This window comes from Scyliorhinus canicula, chromosome 17 (assembly GCF_902713615.1).
Source record: "Scyliorhinus canicula chromosome 17, sScyCan1.1, whole genome shotgun sequence".
Classification (NCBI taxonomy): domain Eukaryota; kingdom Metazoa; phylum Chordata; class Chondrichthyes; order Carcharhiniformes; family Scyliorhinidae; genus Scyliorhinus; species Scyliorhinus canicula.
In genome coordinates this window covers 199,696-221,499 of record NC_052162.1, presented here as the reverse complement: position 1 = coordinate 221,499, position 21,804 = coordinate 199,696, and the positions used below count along the sequence as shown (strand labels likewise).

General features: G+C 49.4%; 1 protein-coding gene across 4 annotated transcripts in view; it reads left to right on the top strand.

Annotated features, from left to right (window-relative positions):
• The window catches only part of phf6 (PHD finger protein 6), a 93,795-nt gene that overhangs the window by 53,330 nt on the left and 18,661 nt on the right, over window positions 1–21,804 (top strand). For all 4 annotated transcript variants that reach the window (XM_038774339.1, XM_038774340.1, XM_038774338.1 and 1 more), the window contains exons 7-9: window positions 6,512–6,655; window positions 11,616–11,720; window positions 13,391–13,524. In XM_038774339.1, coding sequence (XP_038630267.1) covers window positions 6,512–6,655; window positions 11,616–11,720; window positions 13,391–13,524 — 383 coding nt within the window. The remainder of the gene's footprint in view (window positions 1–6,511; window positions 6,656–11,615; window positions 11,721–13,390; window positions 13,525–21,804) is intronic.

Here is a 21,804-nt window from a genome sequence, read left to right as displayed (position 1 = left end):
ACCCTCTCACTCCTCCCTACCCGCACTGCCCACCCTCTCCCTCCTCCCTGCCCGCACTGCCCACCCTCTCACTCCTCCCTACCCGCACTGCCCACCCTCTCGCTCCTCCCTACCCGCACTGCCCACTCTCTCGCTCCTCCCTGCCCGCACTGCCCACTCTCTCGCTCCTCCCTGCCCGCACTGTCCACTCTCTCCCTCCTCCCTACCCGCACTGCCCACCCTCTCACTCCTCCCTACCCGTACTGCCCACCCTCTCACTCCTCCCTACCCGCACTGCCCACTCTCTCGCTCCTCCCTGCCCGCACTGCCCACCCTCTCCCTCCTCCCCACCCGCACTGCCCACCCTCTCCCTCCTCCCTGCCCACACTGCCCACTCTCTCGCTCCTCCCTACCCGCACTGCCCACCCTCTCCCTCCTCCCTACCCGCACTGCACACCCTCTCCCTCCTCCCTGCCCACACTGCCCACTCTCTCGCTCCTCCCTACCCGCACTGCCCACTCTCTCGCTCCTCCCTGCCCGCACTGCCCACCCTCTCGCTCCTCCCTGCCCGCACTGCCCACCCTCTCGCTCCTCCCTGCCCGCACTGCCCACTCTCTCGCTCCTCCCTACCCACACTGCCCACCCTCTCGCTCCTCCCTGCCCGCACTGCCCACCCTCTCGCTCCTCCCTGCCCGCACTGCCCACTCTCTCGCTCCTCCCTGCCCGCACTGCCCACTCTCTCGCTCCTCCCTGCCCGCACTGCCCACTCTCTCGCTCCTCCCTACCCACACTGCCCACTCTCTCCCTCCTCCCTTCCCGCACTGCCCACTCTCTCGCTTCTCCCTACCCGCACTGCCCACTCTCTCGCTTCTCCCTGCCCGCACTGCACACCCTCTCGCTCCTCCCTACCCGCACTGCCCACCCTCTCGCTCCTCTCTGCCCGTACTGCCCACCCTCTCGCTCCTCCCTGCCCGCGCTGCCCACCCTCACGCTCCTCCCTGCCCGCGCTGCCCACCCTCTCGCTCCTCCCTGCCCGCGCTGCCCACCCTCTCGCTCCTCCCTGCCCGCGCTGCCCACCCTCTCGCTCCTCCCTGCCCACCCTCTCGCTCCTCCCTGCCCGCGCTGCCCACCCTCTCGCTCCTCCCTGCCCACCCTCTCACTCCTCCCTGCCCGTACTGCCCACCCTCTCGCTCCTCCCTGCCCGCGCTGCCCACCCTTTCACTCCCTGCCCACACTGCCCACCCTCTCGCTCCTCCCTGCCCGCACTGCCCACCCTCACGCTCCTCCCTACCCGCACTGCCCACCCTCTCGCTCCTCCGTGCGCGCTCTGCCCACCCTCTCGCTCCTCCGTGCGCGCTCTGCCCACCCTCTCGCTCCTCCGTGCGCGCTCTGCCCACCCTCTCGCTCCTCCCTGCCCGCACTGGCCACCCTCTCGCTCCTCCCTGCCCGCACTGCCCACCCTCTCGCTCCTCCCTGCCCGCACTGCCCACCCTCTCGCTCCTCCCTACCCGCACTGCCCACCCTTTCACTCCCTGCCCGCACTACCCACCCTCTCCCTCCTCCCTGCCCGCACTGCCCACCCTCTCCCTCCTCCCTGCCCGCACTGCCCACCCTCTCCCTCCTCCCTGCCCGCACTGCCCACCCTTTCACTCCCTGCCCACACTGCCCACCCTCTCCCTCCTCCCTGCCCGCACTGCCCACCCTCTCCCTCCTCCCTGCCCACACTGCCCACCCTCTCGCTCCTCCCTACCCGCACTTCCCACCCTTTCACTCCCTGCCCACACTGCCCACTCTCTCGCTCCTCCCTGCCTGCGCTGCCTACCCTCGCTTCTCCCTGCCCGCACTGCCCACCCTCTCGCTTCTCCGTGACCGCTCTGTCCACCCTCTCGCTCCTCCGTGCGCGCTCTGCCCACCCTCTCGCTCCTCCCTGCCCGCCCTGCCCACCCTCTCACTCCTCCCTGCCCGCACTGCCCACCCTCTCGCTCCTCTGTGACCGCTCTGCCCACCCTCTCGCTCCTCTGTGCCAGCCCTGCCCAACCTCACGCTCCTCCCTGCCCGCACTCCCCACCCTCTCACTCCTCTCTGCCCGTACTGCCCACCCTCTCGCTCCTCCCTACCCGCACTGCTCACCCTCACGCTCCTCCCTGCCCGCACTGCCCACCCTCACGCTCCTCCCTGCCCGCACTGCCCACCCTCGGGCTCCTCCCTGCCCGCACTGCCCACCCTCGGGCTCCTCCCTGCCCGCACTGCCCACCCTCGGGCTCCTCCCTGCCCGCACAGCCCACCCTTTCACTCCCTCCCTGCCCGCACTGCCCACCCTCTCACTCCTCTCTCTCGGTCCTCCCTGCCTGCGCTGCCCACCTTCACTCCTCCCTGCCCGCACTGCCCACCTTCACTCCTCCCTGCCCGCACTGCCCACCCTCTCACTCCTCCCTGCCCGCACTGCCCACCCTCTCACTCCTCCCTGCCCGCACTGCCCACCCTCTCGCTCCTCCCTGCCCACACTGCCCACCCTCTCGCTCCTCCCTGCCCACACTGCCCACCCTCTCACTCCTCCCTGCCCGCACTGCCCACCCTCTCGCTCCTCCCTGCCCACACTGCCCACCCTCTCGCTCCTCCCTGCCCACACTGCCCACCCTCTCGCTCCTCTGTGACCGCTCTGCCCACCCTCTCGCTCCTCTGTGACAGCTCTGCCCACCCTCTCGCTCCTCCGTGCCCGCCCTGTCCACCCTCTCGCTCCTCCCTGCCGTGCAGCCCACCCTCTTGCTCCTCCCTGCCGTGCAGCCCACCCTCTTGCTCCACCCTGCCCGCACTGCCCACCCTCTCACTCCTCCCTGCCCGCACTGCCCACCTTCTCACTCCTCCCTGCCCGCACTGCCCACCTTCTCACTCCCTCCCTGCCCGCACTGCCCTCCCTCTTGCTCCTCCCTGCCTGCACTGCCCACCCTCTGGCTCCTCCCTGACCACCCTCTGGCTCCTCCCTGCCCGCACTGCCCACCCTCTCATTTCTCCCTACCTGCACTGCCCACCCTCTTGCTCCTCCCTGCCTGCACTGCCCACCCTCTCGCTCCTCCCTGCCCACCCTCTGGCTCCTCCCTGCCCGCACTGCCCACCCTCTCATTCCTCCCTACCTGCACTGCCCACCCTCTTGCTCCTCCCTGCCTGCACTGCCCACCCTCTTGCTCCTCCCTGCCTGCACTGCCCACCCTCTCATTCCTCCCTACCTGCACTGCCCACCCTCTTGCTCCTCCCTGCCTGCACTGCCCACCTTCTCGCTCCTCCCTGCCTGCACTGCCCACCTTCTCGCTCCTCCCTGCCCACCCTCTCGCTCCTCCCTGCCTGCACTGCCCACCCTCTCATTCCTCCCTGCCCGCACTGCCCACCCTCTCGCTCCTCCCTGCCCGCACTGCCCACCCTCTCGCTCCTCCCTGCCTGCTCTGCCCACCCTCTCGCTCCTCCCTGCCCGCACTACTCATTGCAACCTCACCATCTTCCACTCAACTCTCTCCCCCACCCCCACCACCTCACTTGCTGTGTCTCCTCCCTGCCCGGCTCAGGAAGAGTAGTGCCAATGAGAGGTGCAGGTGTGTATTTTGCGCAAAGGCAAATTCACAGTTGTAATATTATTTGAAGCCCAATTTACATTATTTTTGTAATGAATTTAAAAATAGTTTGGGCACAGTCAAGATGTATTCCCTTGAAAGTGAAAGATAGGGCAAAGAAATCCAGAGCTCTCCGGATGAGAGAAGAGATTGAAATTAAGATAAAGAAGAATAAGTGTGCTTATGGAAGATGTCAAGTAGAAGATACCATTGAGAACCAAGAATCAAAGGCATTCGATACAGTGTCACACAGCAGACTCATGAACAATGTTATAGCTGATGGAATAAATGGGATAGTAGTAACATGGATTTCAGCCCCTGGAGTCTGCACCAACCCTCTGAAAAAGCACGCTACCCAGGTCCACTTCCCCTGTCCATCCTGCCTTATCCCCATAACCTAACATGCTCACCCATGCACATAAGGGGCAATTTAGCATAGCCAACCCACCTAACCAGCCTATCTTTGGACTGTGGGAGGAAACCGGAGCACCCGGAGGAAACCCACGCAGACACGGGAGAACGTGCAGACTCCACACAGACAGTGATCCAAGGCCGGAATCGAACCCGGGTCCTTGGTGCTGTGAAGCAGCAGTGGTAACCAATTAAATTTTATGGGCTGGTGGAAGATTTGTAGTAGAGTTCCTCAGGGGCCAGTGTTGGGCCTATGACCGAAACCTTGATGTACAGGGCGCAATTTCAGAATTTGTGGATAATCCAAAACTTTGAAGCATTGAGAAGTGTGAGGAGGACAGGGTTCAATTCAAAAGGACATAGACAAGTTGGAGAAATCGGTGGGTAGGCACTGGATCAAGTTCAATGCAGAGAAATGTGAAGTGATTCGTTTTGGTAGGAAGAACATGGAGGCAATATAAAATAATGGGCATAATTCTATAGGTGGTGCAAGAGCAGAGGAACCTGGATGTATTTGTGCACAAGTCATTGAGAGTGGCAGGTGGAGAGACAAGTTAATAAAGCATTTAGTACTCTGGGCTTTACTAATAGAGGCATAGAGTACAAGTGCAAGGAGGTTATGTTGAACTTGTATAAGACATTAGTTTGGTCTCAGCTGCAATATTGAGTACAGTTCTGGATGCTGCGCATGAGCAAGGATGTGTCGTTATTGGAGAGAATGCAGAAAGGATTGATGGCAATGGTCCCAGGGTTGAGGAATTTCAGTTATGAAGATACATTGGAAAATTTGGGACTATTTTCCTTGGAGAAATGGAGGGTCAGAGGAAATTTGATACAAGTATTCAAAATCCTGAAATGTTTGACAGAGTAGATGGGAAGAAACTGTTCCCACTCAGACTAAAGGGACGATCCTTTAAAACTTTCTTCAGCCAGAGGGTGCTGAATCTGTGGAACTCTTTGCCGCAGAAGGCTGTGGAGGCCAAATCATTGAGTGTCTATAAGACAGAGATAGATAGGTTCTTGATTAATAAGGGGATCAGGGGTTATGGGGAGAAGGCAGGAGAATGAGGATGAGAAAATATCAGCCATGATTGAATGGCGGAGCAGACTCGATGGGCCGAGTGGCCTAATTCTGCTCCTATGTCTTATGGTCTTATGGGAACGGATTGAGAACGAGGGGGCACAGATTTTAAAGTAATAGTGTTATGGACCAGGGTTTAGAGAACCCCAAAGTGTATCATGGAATTCACCTGACCCACAACTTTTACTAGATTGTGGTATGGGGAGCACACAACCCACTCTACAGGTGTGGTACAGCAGAAATGGAAAAGTTTTTTTTAAAGCAAAACAATGTTTATTCTATGAACTCAAGTTAACCTTTTTGAAACATACAGTGAACATCTTAGCAACCATTAATTCAAATACAACCCCCAAAGATTACAACACAAAGTAATCCTTAAACTGTCCTTTTAACATCCATAAGACTTAGAAAATACCTTTAAACAGAAGCACATCAGGTGACATCACTGCTGAAAGCAGTTATTAGTTTTAAATCACCAAAGGATCGATTTATAGTCTTTAGATTACAGAGAGAGAGAGACTCATACATCTTCTGGCTGTGACTGCAGTCATTAGTGGGCAGCGCGGTAGCATTGTGGATAGCATAATTGCTTCACAGCTCCAGGGTCCCAGGTTCGATTCCGGCTTGGTTCACTGTCTGTGCGGAGTCTGCACGTCCTCCCCGTGTGTGCGTGGGTTTCCTCCGGGTGCTCCGGTTTCCTCCTACAGTCCAAAGATGTGCAGGTTAGGTGGATTGGCCATGATAAATTGCCCTTAGTGTCCAAAATTTCCCTTAGTGTCCAAAATTGCCCTTAGTGTTAGGTGGGGTTACTGGGTTATGCGGATAGGGTGGAGGTGTTGACCTTGGGTAGGGTGCTCTTTCCAAGAGCCGGTGCTGACTCGATGGGCCGAATGGCCTCCTTCTGCACTGTAAATTCTATGTGTGTAAAAACCAGCTCTGCAAACGAAACTAAAACACACCCTGCAGCAAACAGCCTAAAATGAAAGTAAAGAGCTCAGCCCAGCTCCACCCACACTCTGACATCACTGATAAACACCCATTTCTTAAAGGTATGTTTCTTAAACACTCATTTCTTAAAGGTACTTTCACATGACAATAGTAAAAGAAGCCAAAGTGACAGAAGTAAAGACTTTTTCACAGCGAGTGGTTAGGATCTGAAATATACTATCTGAGAGTGTGGTGGAGGCACTTTCAGTCGAAGCGTTCAAGAGACTTATTATCTGAAAAGGAAGAATTTTCAGGGTTATGGGCAAAGTTAGAAGAATGATACTTGTTGAATTGTTCGTGTGGCTACCTGATACCCACGCCATGGCTAAATGGCCTCTTTCTACGTTCTAACAATTCTGTGATTCTGTAAATTAATGTTTTCCTGTCTTTTGGGATGTTGTAGATAATTCTTGCCTTTGTTTTGATTTTGTGTCTACATTAACCATTGTAGAGGGAGCGGTCTCCTCATTGCAGCAGCCCCACTATTACAGGGCCAAAGTGTGGCTTCTGTCATGCTGGAGATGAAGAAAATGAAACCAGAGGAAAACTCCACACGTCAAATGCTAAAAAGGTTGCAGCACATTACAAATGCATGGTAAGTGGATTCAATAGTGTTTGAAACACTTTGGGGATAGGCACTGCCAGTATATTTCATGAAGTCTGTTGCATTTTGGAGCCAGTTTTGCATGTGAACATGAGAGTTTCTGTATGTGCTGCGTGTCATGTTTGTCGTCCATTACAGGATTCATATTGTTAAGTTTTGCTTAAAGCATGTTAAATGAGCAGAAATGACACATTACGTCCGTCCATAGTGGGAAAACTCCCAAATATTTCTGATTGGCTCAGAAAGACATGTCACCATTGTTACTATATCTGGGCTAGTGTGCGGTCAATTCCAGCTCCACTTCACCCGGAGTCACAACACAGTTAAAATTAACTCTTCGTTTAAAAATATACCCAGGGCGGCATGGTGTCGAGGGTCCCAGGTTCGATCCCGGCCCCGGGTCCGTGTCCGTGAGGTGTTTGCACATTCTCCCCGTGTCTGCGTCAGTCTCACCCCCACAACCTAAAGATGTGCAGGGTAGGTGGAATACCCATGCTAAATTGCCCCTTAATGGGGGGGGGGGGGGGGGGGGGGGGGGGGGGGGGGAGAATTGGGCTCTTTAAATTTAAAAAAAAAAATTTAACACCCAAAGTCTGTTTTGGTCTTTGACTGCCCAATAATTACAGTCACCAGGTTTGTAACTTCAAGCACAGTTAACTTTTATAATAATGAGAATTAAATAGGCAGCAAATAAAACTGGTTAACTATGATCTAATTTTTCACCCCAACCCCACCTTAACCCACCATGCCCTCTATACACACACACAACACAGACAAACACAGAGGGAAAAAGGGTTGTACAAATATTACTAAAAGTAAAAGGATAAAATACTCCGTTTCAGATGGACGGCTTCTAGTTAGGTTCTTTCAGTCCAGGCCCCCAGTTGGACGTCTTTGTTTTCAGCTTGTAATGGTTTTCACTGTAGACTCAACAGGGTCTTGGGTCTGTAGACTGAGGCACAGAATGCAGGAAACATTTGGGAGAGAGAGCAACACACAGGGCGCGATTCTCCGCTCCCCACGCAGAGTGGGAGAATCGCAGGAGGGTCTAAATTCACGCCCCCCCCCTTGCACACCCCGCAATTCCCCCCCCCCCCCCCCCCCCCCCCCCCCCGGGGCTCGGAAGAATCGCCGCTCGCCGTTCTTCACGGCGAACTGCGATTCTCCGACCCGGATGGGCCAAGCGGCCTGCCGTTCGCCGACCGTTTTCATGACGGCGGCAACCACACTGGTCGCTGCCGTCGTGAAACGAGTGTGGAGATGCCCGTTTGGGGCTTGTAGGTGGCCTTTTGGGGAAAGAGCACCACGACTGTGCTCGGGAGGGGACAGGCCCGCGACCGGTGCCCACCGATCGTCGGGCCGGCGTCCCAATTGGACGCACTATTTCCCCTCCGCCGCCCCGCAAGATCAAGCCGCCACGTCTTGCGGGGCGGCTGAGGGGAAAGACGGCCACCGTGCATGCGCGGGTTCGAACCGTTAGCGGCGTGACCTCAGCCGCGCATGTGCGGGTTGGAGCCAGCCAACCTGCGCATGCGCGGCTGACGTCATTAGACGCACCAGCCGCGTCATTCTCAGCGCGACGCCCCCGCGGCCGAGAATAACGGAGCGCCGCTCCTAGCCCCCCGGGTGGGGGTGAATTCGGTGCGAGGAGCGTGCTCCTAGCCCCCCGGGTGGGGGTGAATTCGGTGCGAGGAGCGGGCTCCTAGCCCCCCGGGTGGGGGTGAATTCGGTGCGAGGAGCGGTCTCCTAGCCCCCCGGGTGGGGGTGAATTCGGTGCGAGGAGCGGGCTCCTAGCCCCCCGGGTGGGGGTGAATTCGGTGCGAGGAGCGGGCTCCGAGGCCTTCACGATTTCCGTGGGAGCGGAGAATCGCGCCCCACAGCCTCTCCTCTCATCGTCTAGGAACTTTCTGCCCATTCATCTGAAAAATCCCACCTGGCATGACCCAATCGCTGTCTGTTGCTGAGCAGAATACAGTCCCTCGACAATCCATCGGCCACAAGGCAACCAATCAAACAGAATACCTCTAATCTCTCAGGTGCCATAAAATCTGAGTTCTTCTGTACAACATCTGAACCTTCATAACGCTGTACTACTTTTCAACTTTTGCACTTCCTCCGCTTGACTTAAAGATAACATCGAGGGCCGAAGGGCCTGTACTGCACTGTAATGTTCTATGTTCTATATGCCTCCATTAAAGATCCATGGATCGAAATGACAATAGAGAAATAGGAAATAAGGAAATTACCAAGAAAGGCCTTTACATCATGCTAATGTACGGTTAGGTGGATTGGCCATGATCAATGTGCAGAGTTATGGGGATAGAGTGGAGTGGGCCTAGGTAGAGTGCTCTTTCGGAGGAGTCGGTGCAGACGCGATGGCCAAATGACCTCCTGCACTGTAGGGATTCTAAATCATTGGAGCTTAAATTATTAAATATTCCCCCAAAATTAGCTATTTAATGTGAATAATAATAATCTTTATTGCCACAAGAAGGCTTATATTAACACTGCAATGAAGTTATTGTGAAAATCCCCTAGTCGCCACACTCCGGCGCCTGTTTGGGTACACAGAGGGAGAATTCAGAATGTCCAATTCACCTGACAGCTCATCTTTCGGGACTTGTGGGAGGAAATCGGAGCACCCGGAGGAAACCCACGCAGCCACAGGGAGTACGTGCAGATTCTGCACAGACAGTTACCCAAGCCGGGAATTGAACCTGGGACCCTGGAGCTGTGAAGCAACAGTGACAACCACTGTGCTACTGCGCTGCCCTAGAAAACCGTGTGTGTAGATTTATTACCTGAAATGCAGATCATGATGAGTGGTTGTCCGTTTAGGAAGAGCTGGACAATTGGAAAATCTGCTTTTACATTTTGCTGAAAAAACACATTTTGTTGAAGCTTTTCTTCTTGTACTCATCATGTCAATTGCAAGAATCCCAATGTCAAAGGAAACAATAACTTTGTGCTGTATAAGAGGGTGCTGGTTGGCTGGTAAATGGACTCTGATTGGTAGAGGTGTTGCCATGGAGAATGCACTAGTTAATGGTGACTGACTATTAACTGGTGTCATGTGAGAGTACCTTTAAGAAATGGGTGTTTATAAATGGGTATGTATATAAATATCTGTGGTGAGAGTACCTTTAAGAAATGGGTGTTTACTCCTGCAGGGATGTCAGAGAGTGGGTGGAGCTGGGCTGTCTGTCAGCTTTTTTAGTTTTTGAACAGGCTGCAGGGTGTGTTTTAGTTTCGTTTTCAGTGTTGGAGCTGAAGCCAGACAGAGCAGGTGTACTGCTGTTCTCACTGCCATCAAAAGACTATCTCTTGATCATTTGGTGAATTCAGAATTATAAATGTTTTCAGTAGTGACTTTAACCTGATGTGCTTCTGATTAAAGGTTTTGTTTTAAGTCATATGGATGTTAAAAAGGAAAGTTTAAAGGTTTACTTAGTGTTGTAGTCTCTGGGGGTTGTATTTGAATTAATGGTTGCTAAGATGTTCACTGTAAGTTTTAAAAAGGTTAACTTGAGTTCATAGAATAAACATTGTTTTGCTTTAAAAAATACTTTTCCATTTCTGCTGTACCACACCTGTAGAGTGGGCCGTGTGCTCCCCATACCACAATCTATTAAAGGTTGTGGGTCAGGTGAACTCCATGATACACTTTGGGGTTCTCTAAACCCTGGCCCATAACACTGGTAAGCATTGTTTGAAATTGGACAGCTTGTCACTGCCCAATGGATTGCTGTATGGAATGAACCAGAGTTGGCTGTCACTTTGTGCCTGTTTTAACTAAACAAAACTATGTGTGTACATGTTCTTTCTGCCTGTAAAGAATAGGGCCCTGTGTATTAATACATGTAGCTTCCAGTAGACGCAAATGTGCCACACCGCAAGCCTGACTGCCAAACTGAAGTTGTCAGCGTAATTTCCAACGCAAACAATCCGAGTTTATTCAACCTCTCCTCATAGCTAACTCCCTCCAGACCAGGCACCATCCAGGTCAACCTTCTTTCCACTCCTCCTGGTAGTGGGGCGGCCAGAACTGCACGCAATATTCCAAATGTGGCCTAACTAAAGTATTATACAACTGTACTGTGATCTGCCAACTCTTGTACTCAATGCCCTGGCCAATGAAGGCAAGCATGCCGTATGCATTCTTGACCACCTTATCCAACTGCATTGCCACTTGCATGGAACTATGGACCTGAACGCCCTGATCCCTCTGTATGTTAATGTTCCTAAGGGTTCCATTTACTGTATAATTCGCACCTGAATTTGATCTTCCAAAATGCATCACCTCGCATTTATCCAGGTTGGAACTCCATCTGTCATTTCTCTGGCCAACTCTCCAATCTATCTGTATTCTGCTGTATCCTCTGTCACAATCTCACAATCTCTCTCACACATGGGTTTTAGTGCTAGTGTGATGCTAAGTATGTTGGCTGGACTGAAGACTGGCGGATCAAACAGAATGTCCCTTCTTCCATTGTGCTTGCAAAACTAATAACTGTGCCCAACATTAGATGTCATTCTGCAATCAAGCAACATTTTCTAAATAAGGGCATCAGTGAACCAAATGAGTTGTTACGACATAAAAGTTTCACGGTCACTATAACTCCCGGAACTGCCTCCCCTCAATGGTCCTAACTGCATTTTATTTTACATTTCCACCCATTTGTGTGGCCTCAGCTCATTTTTATTCCACCACAGATCATAAAAATGTGATATTTATCTGACCCTATAGTTAGCAGCGATTCTGCCTCTTGGTATTACAATATGGACACGAACATTTTCAGACCTTTTCAGCTTCGGTCACTGTCATCCCTAATTTAAAACAATAACATCAGCAAAATATAAAATATGGGCCTGTTCTCTTCTCACCAAGATCTTGCATTAAAAATAGCTCTATGCAGCACAGTAATTTAATGAAACTTGTTTTTAATTCCAGTTATTTTCTTCTGGTACTGTCCAACTTACAAATTCATCTAGAAAAGATTTTGGCGATTTTGATATTAAAACAGTCATTCAAGAAATCAAAAGGGGAAAAAGAATGGTTCGTATCCAAATTCCATTTGTGCAAATGTTTGATGTGAATTAATAATCTGATTGATGCCTTTGTTTCTGTTCAGTCATCATTTTTAATATAATTTTGATCAAATCAGAATGTTGGTCATTTAGTGTATGTTCAGTATTGACTGAACAGCTTTGACTTAATGCAAACTTTATGATCTGCTTATTTATCCTGAGTGGATCTTCAGGTTGTATTGTAATATTGGGAATGAGTAGAGAGCAATTACAGCACACGGAAGCTCACAGAGACTCTGCTGGCCTGTGGATGTAGCTGCTAATCTAATTGCCTTATTGTTTCTTCATAGCGCTGCAAACATTCCTCTCATTTATCTAATCAAAATGTTTTGCTTCCAATATACTTCAGCATTACACAGTTTATCAGATTATAGAATAACAATCTACACAATTCATGCCAGCAGTTCAATGTGCATGAACCATGCCTGCTGTTCTCTGTGTAGTGTTCCACAATGGGCTCTTTCACATTTAAAAAAAAATAGAGTACCCAATTATTTTTTTTCCAATTAAGGGGCAATTTAGCGAGGCCAATCCACCTAACCTGTGCATCTTTAAGTTGTGGGAGTGAGACCCACACAGACACGGGGAGAATGTGCAAACTCCACACACACAGTGGCCCGGGAGCGAACCTGGATCCTTGGTGCTGTGAGGCAGCAGTGCTAACCGTGCCGCCTTTTAACCTCTTGCACACTTTAACTGTTTATTGGACTTTATTTTGAGCTGTGGTAGAAATGGGGGAGATAGCAAAATGGGAGGAGAGTTGGGACCCATCCTAGATGAGTGTGTGTGGAATGAGGCCCTTTGTAGGGTAAACTCCACCTCCTCCTGCCCACGGCTCAGCCTGATCCAACTCGAGGGGTTCACACAGCTCATCTCACCAAAAACAGGATGAGCGGCTTCTTTGATAGAGTGAAGCACAGGTGTGAGCGGTGTTCCTGTGGGCCCGCCAACCATACCCACATGTTCTGGTCTTGCCCAAAGATGGTGAGCTCTTAGGTTTCCTTTAGCACAATGTCAGCGGTTCTTAATATCGATCTGGAGCCTTGTCCATTGGTGGCCATTTTCAGGCTATCATACTGGCTAGGGCTGCGGACAGGGGTGAAGGTGGATGCTCACCATTACCTTACTGATAGCCTGAAAGGGAGTTCTGCTGGGATGAAGCCTCCGCTCTGCCTCGGTCTGGTTGGGTGACCTTATGGACTTTTTATACCTGGAAATGGTCAAGTTCATGATTAGGGGATCGCCAGAAGGATTCTACCTGAGGTGACAACCATTTATCTCACACTTCAAAGAGTTAATTACCATCACCTGTTTTGGGGGGGGGGGGGTGAGTGATAATAGGATTTATTTGGAGGGCGATGGTTTGGATGTCACCTTTGTGTGTTTTCTGGTTTTCTATATTACTATATCTCAGTTTCCCTGTGTTTGGGGATGATAATTGTACCACGTTTGAACAATTTTCAGGGTTGTGTTGTAGTTTAGATCGTGTTTGTTAATTATGAAATCTTTAATGAAAATATAATTTAAAAAAAGAAATGGGGAGCATTCTGGCATTCTGTTCCTTTTGTAGTGATTAGTGCGCGGGCAAACAATGTTTTGATTTTCCGGAATGTGAATAACTTGTTTGTAAAATTTCAGAAATGTACATTATGCAGTCAAATAGGTGCAACCATTGGCTGTGAAATTAAAGCTTGCATCAAGACCTATCATTATCACTGTGCAGTTGAAGATAGAGCCAAATTCATTGAGAATCTTGACCGAGGGATCTACAGGTACTGAACTCTACTATTAATGGTTATTTATCCTCTTTATTTCACCATTTAAATCTTTTTGAAGTCTATACATTCCTCCTTTTTTGGGGGGGGGTTACATTTAAGCATTCTCCGTGACCTCCTGATCAGGTGCCCAGCATCATGATAAGGTGACATATAGGAGGCTGCTAAATAAGTTCAGAGCCCTTGGTGTTTTGGGGAAGGTATTGGCATGGATAGAGGACTGGCTGACAGGTAGAATACAGAGAGTGGCGATAAAGGGATTCTTTTCAGGATATGCAGCCGGTGACGAGTGGTGTTCCACAGGGATCAAAGTTGGGACCATAGCTATTCACGATATGGGGAAAAGACAGAATGGGGATGAGAAAATATCAGCCATGATTGAATGGCAGAGTCGATGGGCCAAGTGGCCTAATTCTGCTCCTATGTCTTATGGTCTTTTGTCTAATAATATCTGGAAGAAGGGCACAGTTGCTAAGTTTGCAGATGGTACAAAGATATGTCGAGGCTGGGCAGCATGGTGGCGCAGTGGTTAGCACTGCTGCCCCACGCACCAAGGATCCTAGTTCGATCCCGGCCCCGGGTCACTCTGCCTGGAGTTTGCACCACATTCTCCCCGTGTCTGCGTGGGTCTCACCTCCACAACCCAAAGATGTGCAGGATAGGTGGATTGGCCACACTAAATTGCCCCTTAATTGGAAAAAAAGAATTGGGTACTTTAAGTTTATATTTAAAATAAGATATGTGGAGGGACAGGTAGTATTGAGGAAGCAGGGGGCTGCAGAAGGGCCTGGACAGGCTAGGAGAGTGGGCAAAGAAGTGGCAGAATTAATAACGTGAAAATGTGTGAAGTTATGCACTTTGGTAGGAAGAATAGAGGCATAGACTATTTTCTAAATGGGAAAAGGTTTCGGAAATCAGAAGCACAAATGAACTTAGGAGTTCTAGTTCAGGATTCTCTTAAGGTTAATGTGCAAGTTCAGTTGCAGTTAGGAAAGCAAATACAATGTTAGCATTCATGTTGAGAGGGCTAGAATACAAGACCGGGGCATACTATTGAGGCTATATAAGGCTCAGGTCAGACCCCATTTGGAGTATTGTGAGCAGTTTTGGGCCACGTATCTAAGGAAGGATGTGCTGGCCTTGGAAAGAGTCCAGAAGAGGTTCACAAGAATCATCCCTGGAATGAAGAGCTTCGTATGAGGAACGGTTGAAGACTCTGTGTCTGTACTCGTTGGAGTTTAGAAGGATGAGGGGGGATCTTATTGAAACTTACGGAATACTGCAAGGCCTGAATCGAGTGGATGTGGAGAGAATGTTTTCACTTGTAGGAAAAACCAAAACCAGAGGACACCATCTCAGACTAAAGGGACGATCCTTTAAAACAGATATGAGGAGGAATTTCTTCAACCAGAGGGTGCTAAATCTGTGGAACTCTTTGCCGCAGAAGGCTGTGGAGGCCAAATAACCGAGTGTCTTTAAGACTGAGATAGATCGGTTATTGATTAATAAGGGAATCAGGGGTTATAGGGAGAAGGCAGGAGAATGGGGATGAGAAAAATATCAGCCATGATTGAATAGCAGAGCAGACTCGATGGGCCGAGTGGCCTAATTCTGCTCCTGTGATTTATGGTCTTGTCTTATAGATGTCAGTCAACTGAAAGTCTACTGATGGTCATGAAACCCCATCTGGTCCACTAATGTCCTTTAGGGAAGGAAATCTGCCGTCCTTACTTGGTCTGACCTACATGTGACTCCAGACCCACAGCAACGTGGTTGACTCTGAAATACCCCCTCAAGGGCAATTGGGGATGGGCAATAAACAATGGCCTGGTCGAGACTCTTCCTGTTTGAAAGAAATTCAAACACCCAGTGACCCACATTCTGTAAATCAATAAAAAAGGTGAGAGTTAGGGTGGCACAGTGGTTAGCACTGCAGCCTACAGTGCTGAGGACCCAGGTTCGAATCCCGGTACTGAGTCACTGTCCGTGTGGAACAAAGAACAAAGAAAAGTACAGCACAGGAACAGGCCCTTCAGCCCTCCAAGCCTGCGCAGACCATGCTGCCCATCGAAACTAAAATCTTCTACACTTCCTGGGTCCGTATCCCTCTATTCCCATCCTATTCATGTATTTGTCAAGATGCCCCTTAAATGTCACTATCGTCTCTGCTTCCACCACCTCCTCCGGCAGCGAGTTCCAGGCACCCACTACCCTCTGTGTAAAAAATCTTGCCTCGTACATCTACTCTAAACCTTGCCCCTCGCACCTTAAACCTATGCCCCTAGTAATTGACCGCTCTACCCTGGGGAAAAGCCTCTGACTATCCACTCTGTCTATGCCCCTCATAATTTTGTAGACCTCTATCAGGTCACCCCTCAACCTCCGTAGTTCCAGTGAGAACAAACCGAGTTTATTCAACCACTCCTCATAGCTAATGTCCTCCATACCAGGCAACATCCTGGTAAATCTATTCTGCACCCTCTCTAAAGCCTCCACATCCCTTCTGGAGTGTGGCGACCAGAATTGAACACTATACTCCCAAGTGTGGCCTAACTAAGGTTCCATACAGCTGCAACATGACTTGCCAATTCTTATACTCAATGCCCCGGCCAATGAAGGCAAGCAGGCCGTATGCCTTGTTGACTACCTTCTCCACCTGTGTTGCCCCTTTCAGTGACCTGTGGACCTGTACAAAAGAGCATAAGAACTAGGAGCAGGAGGAGGCCATCTGGCCCCTCGAGCCTGCTCCGCCATTCAATGAGATCATGGCTGATCTTTTGTAGACTCAATTCCACTTTCCGGCCCGAACACCATGACCCTTAATCCCTTTATTCTTCAAAAAAACTATCTATCTTTATCTTGAAAACATATAATGAAGGAGCCTCAACTGCTTCACTGGGCAAGGAATTCCATAGATTCACAACCCTTTGGGTGAAGAAGTTCCTCCTAAACTCAGTCCTAAATCTACTTTTCCTTATTTTGAGGCTATGCCCCCTAGTTCTGCTTTCACCCGCCAGTGGAAACAACCTGCCTGCATCTATCCTATCTATTCCCTTCATAATTTTATATGTTTCTATAAGATCCCCCCTCATCCTTCTAAATTCCAACGAATAGTCCCAGTCTACTCAACTTCTCCTGGTAATCCAACCCCTTCAGCTCTGGGATTAACCTAGTGAATCTCCTCTGCACACCCTCCAGTGCCAGTAGGTCCTTTCTCAGGTAAGGAGACTAAAACTGAACACAATACTCCAGGTGTGGCCTCACTAACACCTTATACAATTGCAGCATAACTTCTCTAGTCTTAAACTCCATCCCTCTAGCAATGAAGGACAAAATTCTATTTGCCTTCTTAATCGCCTGTTGCACCTGTAAACCAACTTTTTGCGACTCATGTACGAGCACACCCAGGTCTCTCTGAACAGCAGCATGTTTTAATATTGTATCCTTTAAATAATAATCCCTTTTGCTGTTATTCCTACCAAAATGGATAACCTCACATTTGTCAACATTGTATTCCATCTGCCAGACCCGAGCCCGTTCACTTAACCTATCCAAATCCCTCTGCAGACCTCCGGTATCCTCTGCACTTTTTGCTTTACCACTCATCTTAGCGTCGTCTGCAAACTTGGACACATTGCCCGTGGTCCCCAACTCCAAATCATCTATATAAATTGTGAACAATCGTGGGCCCAACACTGATCCATGAGGAACACCACTAGCTACTGATTGCCAACCAGCGAAACACCCATTAATCCCCACTCTTTGCTTTCTATTAATTAACCAATCCTCTATCCATGCTATTACTTTACCCTTAATGCCATGCATCTTTATCTTATTCAGCAACCTTTTGTGTGGCAACCTTGTCAGAGGTTTCAAGAATGCAGATATACCACATCCATTGGCTCCCATTATCTACTGCACTGGTAATGTCCTCAAAACATTCCATTAAATTAGTCAGGCACGGCCTGCCCTTTATGAACCCATGCTGCACCTGCCCAATGGGACAATTTCCATCCAGATGCCTCGCTATTTCTTCCTTGATACATAGGTTGCAGCATCTTCCCTACTACTGAAGTTAAGCTCACTGGCCTATAATTTCCTGCTTTCTGCCTACCTCCTTTTTTAAACAGTGGTGTCACGTTTGCCAATTTCCAATCCGCCGGGACCACCCCAGAGTCTAGCGAATTTCGGTAAATTATCACGAGTGCATTTGCAATTTCCCCAGCCGTCTCTTTTAGCATTCTGGGATGCATTCCATCAGGGCCAGGAGACTTGTCTACCTTTAGCCCCATTAGCTTGCCCATCACTACCTCCTTAGTGATAACAATCCTCTCAAGGTCCTCACCTGTCATAGCCTCATTTCTATCAGTCACTGGCATGTTATTTGTGTCTTCCACTGTGAAGACCGACCCAAAAAACCTGTTTAGGAGTTCCTCAGCCATTTCCTCATCTCCCATTATTAAATCTCCCTCTCATCCTCTAAAGGACAATATTACCTTAGCCACTCTTTTTGTTTTATATATTTGTAGAAACTTTTACTATCTGTTTTTATATTCTGAGCAAGTTTACTCTCATAATCTATTTTACTCTTCATTATAGCTTTTTTAGTAGCTTTCTGTTGCCCCCTAAAGATTTCCCAGTCCTCTAGTCTCCCACTAATCTTTGCCACTTTGTATGCTTTGTTTTTGCAAATTCACCATTCTTCTTAGAATCCCCCCTATACCAAAAAGGGCCAATATTCTAAATGGTGACCAGGGATTCTCACTCCCTGACTCCGATGCAGGCTTCAGTGGGTGCTATTCAGGTCAAACTATCTTTTCAAGTTATCCCCCGGTATTTTTTTTTTTTTTTTTTTTTTTAAATTTAGATTACCCAATTATTTTTTCTATTAAGGGGCAATTTAGCGTGGCCAATCCACCTACTCTGCACATTTTTGGGTTGTGGGGGCGAAACCCACGCAGACACGGGGAGAATGTGCAAACTCCACACGGACAGTGACCCAGAGCCGGGATCGAACCTGGGACCTCAGCGCCGTGAGGCGGTTGTGCTAACCACTAGGCCACCGTGCTGCCCTGTTATCCCCCGGTATAACCCATACCTTCACCGAAGAATTTTACCTACTTACCCCTTAATAGCATTGATGTCCTGGGTCCTGCGTTATTAAGGAAGTGAAGTAAGCTAATAACCACTTTTTCAGGTAAGTTATTTTATTAGTATACTTTTTTTTAAGTTGCAAACACTTTCTTTACAGAAAGGTAAAAAGATTAGTGATTTTGGATGCTGTCTGGTTGGTTGTGGGGACCTTCAGACCCACCTTAACATTTTAACTTTAAATCCTAGCCTTCTTTAGATCTATTACAGTTTATACTCGGCTGCTTGCCTTGCCTTTCCCATCACCGAGTTCTCTCTCTCTCTCTCCTCTCTCTCTCCTCTCTCCTCTCTCTCTCTCTCTCTCTCTCTCTCTCTCTCCTCCTCTTCTCTCCTGATGCTGGTTCTCTGTTTTCTGTCCTCCTTCCTCTGTGCTCCGTTCTGACCTCTCCAGCTGCTGCTCCCTCGCGTTCTGCTCTCCTGATGCTGCTGCCTCATGGGTGGGGGGAAGGAGGAGCCCGCACTTGATACTTTTTTGGTGGGAAAAATCGGGACCTCCGATAGGGGATGGGCTACCGGGCTTAAAGGGGCATGGTGGGGGGAGGGCCTGAGCACTGGGGCGGGAGACAGACAGGCGCCAAGGGCAGGGAAAGTGTCTTATTAAAATGTTTATTCTTTCCCTGTACGCTCTCAGACCAGATATTGCCAGACTTCATGTTTCAAATGACACCTTTTCTGTATTTTCCAGAACAGCTTTTTTCCTTCAATTTGATACTCTCCCTTATTTCCTTAGATATCCACGGTCGATTTTCCCTCTTTCCTTCCGTCCTAACCTTTTTGTGGGTATAAACCTTTGCTGAGCACTGTGAAAAATCGCTTCGAAGGTTCTCCACTGTTCCTCAACTGTTTCACCATAAGTCTTTGCTGCCAGTCTACCTTAGCTAGCTCTTCTCTCATCCCATTGTAATCTCCTTGTTTAAGCACAAAACACATAGTGTTTGATTTACCTGCTCACCCTCCATCTGTATTTTAAATTCCACCATATTGTGATCGCTCCTTCCGAGAGGATCCCTGACTATGAGATCATTAATCATAGTCATTACACAGGACCAGATCTAGGACCGCTTGTTCCCTCATAGGTTCCATTACATACTGTTCTAGGAAACTATCGCGGATACATTCTATAAACTCCTCAAGGCTGCCTTGACCGACCTGGTTAAACCAATCGACATGTAGATTATAATCCCCATGATAACTGTCGTAAAATTTCTACATGCATCAGTTATTTCTTTGTTTATTGCCTGCCCCACCATAATGTGACTATTTGGCAGCCTATAGACTACTCCTATCAGTGACTTTTTTGCCTTACTATTCCTGATTTCCACCCAAATGGATTCAACCTTATCCTCCATAGCACCGATATCATCCCTTACTACTGCCCAGATGTCATCCTTAAATAATAGAGCTACATCACCTCCCTTACCATCCACTCTGTCCTTCCGAATAGTTTGATACCCTCAGATATTTAACTCCCAGTCGTGACCATCCTTTAACCATGTTTCAGTAATGGTCACTAAATCATAGTCATTCACGATGATTTGCGCCATCAACTCATTTACCTTATTCCGAATACTACGAGCATTCAGGTAAAGTACCTTATGTTGCTTTTATACCTCTGTTTTGAATCTTAACACCTCGATCAGTAACTCTCCTAAGTTATAATTCTTCTGAACTTTTCTCCTAATTTCCTTGTCGTTGAACCCATATCTTCATGTAACGAATTGCTGCGTCGTTTTCCATTATGTTTTTGCTTCCCGTTTTATTCCTTTTAGTATTTCTGGCCTATTCACTGAGCTCCCCTCAGTCACTGTATCTTGAACTGGTCGCCCTTTTTGATTTATGACTATGGCTTCTCTGCCTATCCCTTTTCCCCTTTACTGCCTTTTGTTCTGTCCCAGTTTTGCTACCTTTCCGACTTCCTGCATTGGTTCCCATCCCCTGCCACGTTAGTTTAAACCCTCCCCAACAGCTCTAGCAAACCCCCCCCCCCCCCCCCCCCCCACCCCTCCCCGCCTTCGAGGACATCGGTTCCAGTCCTGCCCAGGTGCAGACCATCCGGTTTGTACTGGTCCCACCTCCCCCAGAACCGTTCCAATGCCCAGGAATTTGAATCCCTCCCTCTTGCACCATCTCTCGAGGCCACGCATTCACCCCTATCTATCCTGACATTCCTACTCTCACTAGCTCGTGGCACAGGTAGCAATCCTGAGATTACTACCTTTGAGGTCCTACTTTTCCGTTTAACTCCTAACTCCCTGAATTCCGCTTGTAGGACCTCGTCCCGTTTTTTTTACCCATATCGTTGGTGTCTATGTGCACCACGACAGCTGGCTGTTCACCCTCCCCCCCCCCCCCCCCCCCCCCCAAAGAATGTCCTGCAGCCGCTCCGAGACATCCTTGACCCTTGCACCAGGGAGGCAACATACCATCCTGGAGTCTCGATTGCGTCCACAGAACCGCCTGTCTATTCCCCTTACGATTGAGTCCCCTATCACTATAGCCCTGCCATTCTTCTTTCTGCCCTGCTGCGCAACAGAGCCAGCCATGGTGCCATGAACCTGGCTGCTGCTGCATTCCCCTGGTGAGCCATCTCCCTCAACAGTATCCAAAGCGGTACATCTGTTTTGGAGGGAGATGACTGCAGGGGACACCTGCACTGCCTTCCTACTCTTGCTCTTTCTTTTGGTCACCCATTTTCTATTTCCCTCAGTAACCTTCACCTGCAGTGTGACCAACTCGCTAAACGTGCTATCCACGACCTCCTCAGCATCGCGGATACTCCAAAGTGAGTCCATCCGCAGCTCCAGAGTCGTTAAGCGGTCTAATAGGAGCTGCAACTGAACACACTTCTTGCACGTGAAGGAGCCAGGGACAGTGGACGTGTCCCTGAGCTCCCACATCGCACACGAGGAGCATGACACGGGTCTGGGATCTCCTCCCATGTCTTAAATCTTCGGTTAACTTATACAACTACAATTCCAAACAAAAATGAAGAAAAATACATATACCAATGAAAAGAAAAAGAAGAAAGAAAAACTACTCACCAGTCACTTACCAGGGATGAATACCCCGAATTCCCACCTAGCTTCACATTCCCAAACTCACTCTTAGCTGTGTCTCACTCTGGCT